General features: G+C 34.7%; 1 protein-coding gene across 1 annotated transcript in view; it reads left to right on the top strand.

The window, feature by feature from the left end:
- The window catches only part of FMN1 (formin 1), a 163,911-nt gene extending 154,252 nt beyond the window's left edge, over positions 1–9,659 (top strand). Inside the window, exons 18-19 of the mRNA XM_026065997.1 lie at positions 8,410–8,494; positions 9,615–9,659. Coding sequence (XP_025921782.1) covers positions 8,410–8,494; positions 9,615–9,659 — 130 coding nt within the window. The remainder of the gene's footprint in view (positions 1–8,409; positions 8,495–9,614) is intronic.
- The last annotated feature ends 3,569 nt before the right edge of the window (positions 9,660–13,228 follow it).

Below are 13,228 nucleotides of genomic sequence, written 5' to 3'. Positions count from 1 at the left end.
AGCAATTAAGTTTTACCACATATCTGAAGACAGCAGCTAGAATCTGATTAAAAATGCTGGCAATAAACTGTGTGRCAGTATGACCAAAAGTGAGGTTGGTACTAATGGTTATACTTACAGGTCTGCATATTATGCATATATTAATGTGCTTTTGATGGGAAAGCAATTAAATTTATTGGTTTTGGTAATATGTGTGACATATATGGTTACACTGTGGTTTCAGTGTAACCTCCTATAGTATCCCACAGATGGTTAAAATCTTCTCTGGAGCCTTTAAACCATACAAATAATTCATTCATAATTTTTGTTGGTGCTGCTTAGATAGTAGACATTTGATTAATCTAATGCATTATGTGACCATTGTAGTATGATATCATTCCTGCCACATGTATTTCACAATAGTTTTGGAATCTGGCCTTCTCACTTTGAAGTGGTGGTTAAACTAAATATCGTTAAGCAGTGTGGGAATCCATGGCACCACCTCTCTATATTTTCCTTTCAAAGGGAAAAATGCTAAGCAGTCTCCTCTCAGTATGAGGGTAGCCATATCCTTTCTCAGCTTTTCTTCTCTTTTGCCAGGTTTTCTTCCCTCTGGCCTCTAAATTTGCATCTACTGTGTATCATGTATGTGTTATCTAAGACAATGAACAAAAAACAGGGTGAAAGTCCAGATTTGCAGCCATTTTGATCTATTTATATTATGGTAGAAGGCATTGTACTGAGCATTAGTCAAACACTCCAAAAAAGGGTGTCATCCAGTTATCATACAATCCACATAAATGATATAAATCAAAAAAGATGAATTTTGACAAATACTGTTTAATTAATGTGATAATAAACTATTGGTCTAACAACTGGCAAATTAACATCATACCGTAAGTGAAGTTTTAAGGAAAGATTTGAAATACGACCATTAGGTGACCACAGATTTGTGCTGGGAGTTCCTTGCATAGTTGCAGCATGGGAAAAAGGCAATACATTTGTGAGAACATTTGATAAATGAGCCCTAAAGGCTGGCATCATTACCAGGCTGGAGGCCAATAGTTCACTGATTTTTAAAAGCTTTTGGGCTGAATTTAGGTAAATTGTGATAGGGTGAGGGAAGAGAAGGAGAAAAGAAGGTGGTGATATGATTGAAAAGATGAGTTCTGCATTCTTCCAGTGGCATTTTGAGTAGATTTTGGGTGGCCAATGTAGCCTTTGTCTATACCAGAAAAGTAGTGTTGAAGTAGCTGATACATGAATTAGTGAAGAGTTTTACCAGATTGTTTAGTAATGCTGGCAGAGAAAAAAAGGCAGAATCTTTACATGTTTTTGAGGTAACATTCTAGGTATAGGGCAAACTGAGGCAATTACAAATTACAAGACTGTGTGGCAAAAGAGAGTTGGCTAGTTTCCAAAGAGCATACAATAGATCTGTCAAGCTGCTGTGTGAAAGCTCTTGCTCTTGGAAGAAAAAATGTGCATCTCGTTAGGTGTTATTAAGAAAGGACTAGAGAACAAAACAAAAAACATCACTGAATCATTATATGAAACTGCAGTGAATCCGTATATAGTTCTGTTCTCTTCCTCTCCGGAAGGACATAGTAGATCTAGAAGAGATAAGAAGAATAATAAGGTTCAGAACAGTTTCTGCTTAGGGAACAGTTTAAATAAAATGGAATTCTTCAGCCTGGAGAAGAGCCTACTGAAAAGGGTCTGTACAAGCTTGAATGCATAAAGGTAAAGCATAGAGATCTGTACAAGCATGAATGGTGAATCAGAAATAGTCATTACATATCTAATGTACATCTAATACACATCTAATGCAATAATTGAAGAGCATCAAATGAAACTAGCAGCTGCTGGTACAAATATGATGGTGCTGCTTTACAATAGGTGTACTTAATCTGTTGAATACTTTGCTGCAAGATGTCATAGACGCTAAAAGTTTACATTGCTTCAAAAAGGAGACAGTACAAATTTGTGTAAGAAAAATCCATGAAGTGCTGTTAAATATGAAGAGAATTTCTGGCTGAGAAAGTATTCTGGGGTCTATCACTATATGCTTCCTAGATGTTTGCTACTGGCCAGCCTCAGATGAGCTGTAGTATATTTTTCATATTATCTGGTTTAGCCTTTTTTCTTTCTATTGGTTGTTCTTATGAGCCAGCTTTCATAAAGGCATAAAATTAGATTTTATTCTCCTATCTACAGAGCTAAAATTTGTCATCTATTTTGTTCAGATAATCAGCACACTGTCAGTAGATCTTGAAAAAATAAAAACAAGTCTATTAGCAACTTGAGATTTGGAAACAAATTGCACTGACCACATGCATTTTACTGTATTTGAACTGGTTTATTCAGTGACAAATACAGTAAAATGTATGTGGTCAGTGTCATACCAGTTAATATATAGGCATTTCTTCTAAAATTTTGAGATTGGGGTCTAGCCGTCTATTACTGGGAGCCATTTTACAGGCTCACAATGCTTTCAGAAAGTTCAGGATTAGTTTATGGGCTGCATACAGAAATTATCATGTGACTGAGAGCTGTCAGGCATGAAACACATCAAAGGAATTTGAGCTATGGGGACATTTTTTAATCTCTCAAAGGGAGACAGTGTTCTACTGTGTTATGGGTCCAAGATGGGTATGCAGCTTGGCCCTAGGTTCAACAGTTGATGTTGACTTGATCATTTCCACCCACATGTGAAGATTTGGATTGCACCATTATTCCTATGCCAGCACAGTTTCATGGGAAAAGGTTTGAACTTTGTCTGAGCCGTGGAAAGCTCAAGTGCCACAGAAAGGCCATCCCAAGCTATTTGCTATCCACATAGCCCACGAGCTACATTGAAGGAGCTATAGAATCAAAGAGAGTATTCCAGAATATCAAGAGTTGAGAGAAAACCAGATAATTTTGTCTCTGTGCACACGTCTCTGCACATCAGTAGAGCCAGAACATCCATGAGTAGCACTTGACTTGTCTAGAAGGGATTCTCTGTATCCTGGCTGAGGGCTTTAGAGCGCAGACTGCGCCAGCTCACACCTTCTTCTGTCTGACTTGAAGGGGAAGCATGAGTGAAAATGATCAAAAGTTTCTCAGTTTAGTTCCTGGTTTGACAATATCTTTTCCTGTAAGGGGGAAAAGTATTTTCCTGAGCTTGTTAAGGAAACTTTTTAAAAAGTACAAGCTTATATGTAGGTTTAGTTTCTGTTTCCTCAGTTACAAAATAAAAATAATTGACTATATTTTCATTACTATGATCTGATGTTAGAGGCCTGACTTGTATCTGATTTACAGAGGAAGTCAACACCTGCCCCTGAGAAGCAAGCAAAAGCAAATGATAATCCCACTGATTACAGTAGAGATCCATGTATAGTATTGAAGTAGTGATTCTCCTGTTTAAAAATTCATTGTTTTGATCACTTCATTCAATTTTGTTTTCCATATTGTGTGTCAATGTACAATAATACTTGGTGTTACAGTTGGCGCCACATCTCCTATATTCGTTAGGGTATATTGACCTCTTCTGCTCACTGCTGAATGAGAGTAATGTTTCTTTTGAACACGTCCATGTTGCAGCTGGTTAGATTTCATGGCTTAACCAACCTGCATTCCTTAACTTCGCTTTTTTTAACTCGTAAACACACTGAAGTACCAAAAAATATTAATCCTTAGTGTCTTGGAATGGAAAGTAGACACGAGCTGTGTCATTCACTGATTAATGCTGCCCAAAACACAGCGTGTGAGAAGTATCTATGATTTCATTGCCTCCTCTACTGAAAAGATTTTAAACCATGCATTTAAAAAAGCATGGCAGAGGCCTCCACTGAGATGACCCCAACAGAAGTAAATCTTCAGCTGTTTTCTGTAAAGTCTAGCCATTCCTGTTTTCTCTGTGAAGAAAGTTTTTTTTTTTTTTCAATGTTGTAATTATTCATGCTTAGACTGTTCTGTCCCTTGACTTACACAGTCTCCAAGCTATTTATGGAAGATAAAATTTTTATCTTTATTAYTGATGTATCCTATCAGCCTAAGAAGGATCCATAGTCTTGTTATAATTAAGATATACTGAACAAAGACTACTTGAACTTTTGTAAATATTTCTAATGCTGGAGAAAGAGGGAAGAATGCCTCATGTCATTGTTTTCTAAATCGGCACCTTCATACCTTTTCCTTCTGTGTCGTGATCAGCTGTTCTACTGTCCTTATTGGTCTTTTTTGTCCTCTCTACTGCTCTGTTAATTTCCTTGCCACTTTTTTCTTTTCTGTGTTTTATTGCTCATTTCTATCCCTTTTTGCCTTTCTCTTTTACATCTCTTTCTGTTGACTTTTCTATTCCCCTTTCTTTCTCTTTGATTTCTCATCTATTAGCTTCAGTCCCAATTTCTCTTCCCTGAATTCTCTAAAAGTTGGCTAGGCTAGTGTGTCCATCCATGCTATTGTACACTGATAGAAGAAGAAAAAAACATCTTTTCCTTGAGTCGGTTCCTTTGCGTATCTCCAAACTCCCCTTCATGGTCATGCCACTGTAAATGAACAGTTCATGTGAACTACTCCCGTACAAATTAGCTCCCACAGCAAAAACTCAGAAGAAATGGGTATAGTGTGGTTGGTGGATGCTTGGTTGATATTGTTCAGCCAATGCCTTGCAAGTTGTGAAACTCAGGGCTGGATTCTGCTACTGTTCATTCCAGGATCAGGCTCTTGAAGAGGATACTTCTGTCACACTAAATGTGAATATTAATTGAATTTCTCTAAATCTAAGACCTAATCAGTCCCTGTTATTTTACCAGCTGGTTATTGTACTATCTTAATGATTTCTCTGCCTCCCTAAGGAGCCCTTTTACTAGGTAAGACTCTGCATCCTCTCCCAACTTACAGTTGGTGTCTCATTTAATATTCATCTAACAAATGAGCTCAAGCAAGATGGAGTAGGCATTTTAAGCCCTTATTTTGCAAAACTCAACACCTATATAAACACTAGTTAGTCTAGTAAGGTAAATGTTTTAGTAGTGCTTTTGAATTCTTCTTAAGCTATTTGGTTGGCCATTATACTCAACACAAGACTTTAGTGCATTTCCCATATTCTCACAAATTCTTTTCCTTTTCACCTGGTTTCTATAAATTATACAATATTAAAATTGGCCACCTTCATTAGTGTCTAATATAACTGCAGTTACTCTCAAGGAAGAAGGGGAATTTAAAAGAATGATACATTTGTTTAATTTACATTTTGACATTCTGTCACTTAGCTTTTGTTTTGCTATAAATAGACTTTGAACAAGTAATTGCTGAACAATTAACAATAGCCAAGGAGGTTTATGCTTTTGTAGGAAGAAGTTCAACAATTTAAGTCTATATAAATTCTCATAAGCTACACCTTAAAGACCTTTATAACACATTTAATAGTTTATTTGAAGTTAATTAAAAATAATAGTATGTTGTGTGTTATATCTGCAGGTTGGTTAATAACAATGCATGGGTCTAAGAGAATGGCAGAAGATAATACGGAGTTTAGTTCTGTCATTTCAAATGTGCTTTTTTTGTAGTCTTGTTCTTTCTATACTATATTCATCTCTAGGCCTTGCTTCTAATTTTTAGTATTTTACTGAAAAGTTTTTCAGACAAAGTTATGATAGTATTTGATTTGCCCAAATGGCAACATCACTTCTATTTGTACTCAGGAAAAGAGGTAGAAAAAAGACAATGAACAGAAAAGAGGCATACCTTAGTTGAATTAACTAAGTTTGTCTAGTCACTGGTTAGTTGTTCTTTTATTCATAAAGTGTGTGACTTGGCTGATTTTGCTTGTCTGTTTCCGTAACAGACTCTATCAAATGGGTGCATATTCTGTTTTAGATGAGGGTAAAGAATACTGTGTGTGTTTGTAAGTTTTGGTGGAAGGCTATCATAACTTTTCATGGACAATTAAAATTACATTTTCATATCTAGAGGGTTTTTCATGAAAGTGAAATAATGGAAAGTAATATGAAGATTAGACTTCTGTTGTCCTTAGCCAAAATGTTTTATGATTTGCAATTTGGGTAGTTTCATATTATTTCATTTTTCTCGTTTTAAGAATGATGCTTCAAAACACAATAGCCAGTTCTAGGATCTTTTCCGTGTTTAACAAGGAGCTATTTTTATTTATAAGGTACCTTTACAGTGAGGATACTTCACTGATGTAATTACTGAGCTAACCACTTTCTTAAAACTAGAGCCAGCTGACTTTAAAAAATCCCAAAGAGTTACGTTCATCTTCAATTATGTGCTTATGTTTCTGAGAATGCCTGCTAATCTTATCAGTCACATGTTAGCAAAGTGATTTTTTTCCCTAGGAGACCAAAGCTCAATATATAATTAGTCTGTCATTTTTATGAGCCAAATATCACATGATTCAAATCATGTTTTTTTATATTACAAACTATGCATTTTATTTAAAAATGCTAATAGGTTTCCTGGAAATTGTGCAACTATGGAATAAAATACACAGATCAAAGCTAGGCCTCAATCAGTAAAGTGCATAATGTTCTTTTTAAGTGTAAAAGTTTATAATCCCTAGAATACTCCCTTCAGATGAAAATGTGGACTCTGAATGTTTGAAAACTATTTGGAAAACAGTCCTAGGGCTAAAGAGAATGTGATTGAAAAGAAATTGTGATCAAAATAGGGAAGAAAATCTGTAGATATGGGGAAAACTAACTAAGTATTAAATAGACTACGGATATTTTTAAAACTGTACAGAAGAATAATTTCATATTTGTGTATTTGAGGGTGTACTTATAGCTTGAACCAATGTTGTAGCTAAACAGTGGTGAAAATAAGATTTCTTAAAAGTAATGTTACTATTTCCTTCTGTTCTTAAGCACTGAAAAGCAAGAAATCACAAACACCAATAACTACCTACTAATAGAAGCTTCAAAAATGCATAGATTGGACAAGGAATGTTAAGTTCCAGTGCTGAACATTGATAAGCACAATAATGAATCTATGAAACTGTTTTATATTTTTAAAAAGATGGCCAGAATCTGTTTTGCTGCTGGTGTTACAGTAAGGAAGGAAGCACACATCAGTAATTGCAGCTATAATCCACATTCCTTTTTGCTTTTCTTCCAAAATTCCTCAAAAATTGAGTGTGTCAAAAGTGGTTTGAACTGCACATGGTATTTTAAATACCTTTTGACTAGCCACAGCACAATTATTTCTACTAGTGGAAAAAATTAAATTAGAGAAGAAAGTAGAATTTGTCAGTTGAAAAGTGCCAAGAAATGCATTGTTTATAGGAAGAGACTGATTTGGTGTGCATTAGTGAAAACTGGATTGCTGAGTTTTCTTTGCTTGTTTGCAAATAGAAATTCACTTGCAACTTCTTTCCCTCTGCATTTCACATATGGGAGTATAAACTAGGTGTCCTTAGCATCAACCTTTTAAAGGCACTGATAGCTGGACAAATCCTATCTTAGGAGTGCCAAGAATTTTCCTTCCTTTTTATCAGTATGTTTGGGACATAATTTCTCCTGCCCTCTCTTCTGTGTGTAAGAGAAGATAGTCCCTTTCTGTTAAACTCTATTCTCCTTTTCCTTCTGATTGAACTTCTGATTGGGTTCTCCATGTTAAATCCCAAATGAAACAAGGGTTCTGCCTGCAAGACCCTAAGAGTAAAAGGCAAGAATAGAGGAATCGGATCAATTTTCTTCTTTCCCCTTATCTCAATAGTACTTTTAGTAGAATGGTCTGTAGCTGCTTGCAAGACTATTTTAACTGTCCCTAGGCAAGAACCTCTTCTACTTTGCCTTTCCTCCAATCCCCGTATCACTTAGGTTGGTCAATCAATTCCATCTAAAGGAATGGAGAAAACATTAAAGAAAAACTGGCATTTCAAGGTTTTCAGAGGATATGTAATGTGTAGCCTGGCACATGGTTAATATAATGTTCAGAAAAATACTAATTAGACATACTGAAAGATAGTATGGTGTAATCAAATCAACTTAAAATATACTAAAATAGTCTATTCTGTATATAGAAAAGATCTAGCCAGGAAGATTTTGATTTTTAAGAGGAGTATCCTCTTGCTTTCACACTGCGGCTGTTTTCATTTCATTTCAAAGAAATTCTATAAAATGCAGATCCTGCAAGGAGAACAATATGAGAGAAATCTTTTGCCTGGTGAGATTTTGAGTGAGCAGTACAGACAGACTGTCCTTTTGCTTTTGATTTTCACCTTAGTTAAAAAAAATATTCTGACCTACTTTTAATACATTATTAAGTGCCTTTGAATAGTAATTAGCAGTTTCTTGAGCTAAGGTGCCTGAAGAAGGCAGTGGAAATGGTTCTTGCAGGTATAAGAGTATACTAATCAGAGGTAGAACAATTTTAATTTCTTTGAATCTGATAATGTCTTCTGTGTGTATTTTGTTTCAGAATTAAAGTGGCTCAGCAATCAGTAAGCAAGTTAACTGCAGAAAAGAAAGTTGAAACAAAGAAAATCAATCCTACAGCTAGCCTGGTATGATGTATTTCTCAGCATGACATTCAGAATGTTATTTGTTACAGTATTCTGGTCATTCAGAATTATGGTGTGTTTTCTTTCTTGTTGAAGTGTGGTGCAGTATGCTTCATCAGTTTGAATGTAGCAGATTAATATTCTTCCCAAGCAAAAATCTTTAAACTTATGCCTACAGTAATTCAACAATTAAGTTCAACACTTAGTTTGGTTGTGGGAAGGCATGGCTCTGCTAGTTTAGATAACAATATATGACAAGAGCTGCCGTTCTGGTTTCTTCCCCTCTGCCATGAAAGTCTCCTGTATTTTCCTTCATGCTATTTAGTCCATTGGGGCTCATTGTAAATTTGTCCAATGTCCAAGTCTCTTGTACATTTGTACTCTTGTACTCTAACAAAAATTGTTTGCTCTGTTGAGTAATGGCAGAAGGGATTAAATTCCCCTTTGTTCCTTGCTCTTCCCCAGGTTTTTTTAATAGGACACAAAAAGAGGAGTAATAATTTACACTGCATTCCCTTTGGGTGGAGATCAAAACCTTTTTTTGTCTGTGGGCAAGATACATAAGTTAGAGCAGCATCTCAGACTGTAGGAACAAGATACTAAGGGAAGGAAATGTACACGAAGGAATCCGTGTATTATTTCCATTCCCAGAAGAGCACATCAATTGCAGGACAGGTGACAGAGATATAAATGACAGCACTTGCTTGAGAAGAGGGCATTAGACAGCATAATTAGCCAATACTAAGTTAGAGCCTCTATGTCACCTGGACATAGCCACTCTGGACAAGAGAGGGTACTAGTTTCACATGAATTTGAAATGTATCCAGGTTTATCTAGCTGGTCTTCACAGAGCTTGTTATTCATCTGGGTGTTTTTAAAGGCACAGTATTAAGTAAGTCTGTAACTAAAGCAAACTCCATTTCTCTGTAATAAGTAATAAACTGGTTCTGAGCCCTCCTTGAGTGCTTCAGGAGTTAATTTTCTTGAATTAAAGAAAAGTCTAATCTGTATGACTAGTTTTGTACTTCTCAGTATTCTAGACCACATGCTTATGGCAACTTGAGAGCAGATGGAAAATTAGAGAAAATAATGATAATAAAACTCTTTTTTTCTTAAACAACAGAAAGAAAGACTACGTCAGAAGGAAGCCAGTGTGACCACCAACTGAAAGAAGATACATGAAAATAATGAGAGTGTGACTTAATACCTTGCATGATGCTTTACTATGCCCATTCCCGAGGGAGCACCTTATGTTAGATGTTGAATTCTACTTTGCTGATCTGTTCCAAGACAATCCACTAATGATTTTTAAGTTCCTTCAAAGGGGTTTGTACATTCAGTAGAGAGAGTTCTCTTAGAAGTTGTTTACATGCGAATTCTAGAATGATTTTCTGTAACTCTTCCTTACATTGCTTAAAATGTATCTATTTTTAATGGTTATTTGAAGTACTATATGCATAATGCATTAATGTGGAAGAGCTAATATCAGAATTTTGGATGCTGAGTTAAGCAATGACTAACAACCTGTAGGTTTTTTACAGAGGCTTTGTGTAGATTATAGAAAATATGCCATTCAGCTCACAAGAGACTATTACGCCATATTTTTTTTGTTACTTCAGTAGTAACTGAGGTAAAATAGATTGATGCTAAATAATTTTATAGTGTCTAAGTATTGGATGCATCTTTATAAAACTGATTAAATGTAATAATAGATTTATTCTGTATTTTACTATAAGTATTTTTATAGAAGCCTCAGCTTATGTCATACATTGAAATGGAAACAATATTTTGCACATGAAAGAAATAGCTTCAAATTCTATAGTTGTATGATTGAAGGCATAACTGATTCATTATTTTTATGGTTTTGACCTAACATTTCCTACATTCTGAACTCCAAAGGAAAAATGATAAAAATATATATTTTTATTTCAGTGTGTATTGAAACTATCAGCTCCATAACATATTTATTAGTCATTTTTCACTGCACTAAAATACAATAATGTATGTCCCTAAAGTCATACATTCACCATTACATCTCGGGCTTTCAATTCTATTGGCAGATTTCTTTAAACAATGAATATCTCACTCTAGAACATATTTTGCAGCCCACTCTTGTCTCCCTGGTTTTGTATGAATTAAGTGTCAAGGAAGAAATAAGATAATCTTGCTGTCATCTTGGAACATTATAACCATTGCATGGAAAGTAACATTTAGATTCTGAAAAAACCTAGAGAATATCCACTGTTACTTGAAAACTTTTACTGCATTTTAAGGATTCAGATGCAAGGAGATGTCTTAGAGCAGGAATTAGTTTAAGGTAAAACAGAAAAGTGACTCAAATACAAATACAGTAATGGCCTATAAATAGGAGAAACAAACTGGAGAAAACATGCTTCTGATTCCTGTTCAAAAGGAAGAAATTTCCTTTCTTATGATAAGGGTGTCGGAATTTTGTGAACAATAGAGAAGTTAGGTGAAGCAAAAAAGTACAAAAATATAACAGGGAGAAGGCATTAATCCTTTGCTGTAGTAAATGAAAAGAATATACATGAAAGAAACATTATGGGTTATCCACATAGCAAATTAGAGAATCTGTGATGAAATGTAGGGTAAAGTTGGCACTAGAAACATATGCTTATTAAAGAAAACCATAGTTAGGAGACCCCATTCATGAATGTAACGTGAAGATTCTATATGCTGCAGGTTTCTTAAATAACTATGTCTGTCATTCCTGCATAAATAAAAATAAGGGAATCAAGTTTGCCCTGTACATTTTGGAGTTTCTAGCTGCTACAGAAACACCTGAGATTTGTAAGTATAATTCATATGAAAGCAGTCAATAGTAGACCAGCAAAGATAAACTAATGGTTTGAGTTTTGTTTTTCATGATTAGTGAGGACATTTGTGGGGGAAAAAGTTTGCTAGGTATTCCCATTGAAGAAAAGTAAATGCCAAAGATCTGAGTTTTCTGTCTTCCACCAAATGTGTAAAGTACGTTTATTTCCAATATTATTAGTGATAAACAACAGGAGCAATAATGCTTATACAAGCCAAAGAATAACAGCAAGCAAGACAGTTCTGATGAGTCTTTAAGCAGAGCTTTCATATGGTTTTCTACCTACTATGAAGATAGTGTATATTGCCATTTGAGTTGATTGGGAATTTTTCAGTGAACTGTTCTTACTTGAAAAATCAATCAACAAGACTAGTACTGTTTGTGAGAAAGGATTGGTCTTGAAAATTCTCATTAAAAGTATATTATGTAAAAAAGGCTTTAAAATTTTGATATATCCTGTTTCAAATTTTCTTAATATGAAGTTTCATTTTTCAGTTCCAACTGACTTTTCATTTAGAAATGTTGAATAATGTACACAAAAAGGGATTAAAATTAAAATTATTGATGTAAAGCATGGATTGATCAGACTTATAATTCTTCTCCAGAATATCAATTTTCAGTTTTGAGAACTTAGTGTATTTTTCAGCAGTCTCAGAAACTCAGGTAGCCCAGAGACATTGTTTCTCCCTCACCTCCAATTCAACTGATTTTCTTCTCAAGAGTGAGATTCTGATTAGTTTCACCCGTGGCTTAAATCCTCCACTATAAGCTGTACTATTTTTAAGTGAAATAGAAAAAAAAAAATCATCTAGGGTGTTTGATTCATGCTCTTACTCAGGACTTTAAGACTACTGAATCAGCTAAATATCACACTTATACCCCTAGTGGTACCCACAAGTGTCCTGAGGCTGTTAATAATGGTAGACCTGCTGACCTTAATTAAACTATCTTATTAGAGAAGTGATATTAACAGATATTATGTCAGCTGTTTAATTATGAAATATTTAGACACCAGATATAGCATGTGGGCATAAGGAAGCACTCATATTGGGATACAGTACCACTAAGATTTGTTTTAAGCTTGGATTTGGTATAGGGCCTGACTTTACCCTGAGGTTTCTAATCTGGGGAGGAGGGAAAAGGGAGAGAGAAGGGGAAAAGAAAGAACAAAGTGAAAGGGAAGACAAGTCTTTGGCACATGTCTACATTGCTGTCAAGGAAATAAATGTAAACAGTAGACTAAATTAAGCCAAGCAACCGTAGCTGGTTGGTTACCATTTTCCAGGCTAGTTCATTTAATTTACCTTCACACTACACAAAAGTTACTTCTGTGAGTACACAATAGATGTAGCTTTTTTTTTTTTTTTAACTCTGTCATTATTGTCAAGCTTTTCAGAGTCTGTAAAGCAAAGCATTGTTAAAAAAGTATATTACGCAGGAAGTACTTACTACCCAAGAAAATGCTATACATTGCTTATTTATGAATTGGATTATTAGGAAAAAATCAATATAGATACCTAAGTCTCAATAATCTGTGAAGCACTCTTTAATGTATTTACAATATTGTCACTTACTGATTTTAAAATGAAGCATCTTTTAGCACCTTGGCGATATTTAACAGTATGAATTATATTTTCATGATGCTTTTATTAATCTATAAAAGCTATCCAGGTGATTTGCTTTGACTAACCCATGGAACCATTTTATACTGTGTGATTTATTATAGAGTTATAAATTTATCAGTTGAATAACATTGTATTTATTTATTTAAATTAGAATCTTTTTGCACCAAAACAGAAACTGTATGATCTTCAGATTCTGTACATATGGAAAATTAAAGTATAATGGCTGGAATGTTCAGAAAGCAGAGAGAAAAATAACGGAGTATTTTAAGCAGTTCT

This window comes from Apteryx rowi, unplaced genomic scaffold, assembly GCF_003343035.1.
Source record: "Apteryx rowi isolate R43461 unplaced genomic scaffold, aptRow1 scaffold_236, whole genome shotgun sequence".
In the NCBI taxonomy this organism is placed as follows: domain Eukaryota; kingdom Metazoa; phylum Chordata; class Aves; order Apterygiformes; family Apterygidae; genus Apteryx; species Apteryx rowi.
The sequence above is the reverse complement of the archived record's forward strand: the minus strand, read 5'-3'. Positions and strand labels throughout refer to the sequence as shown.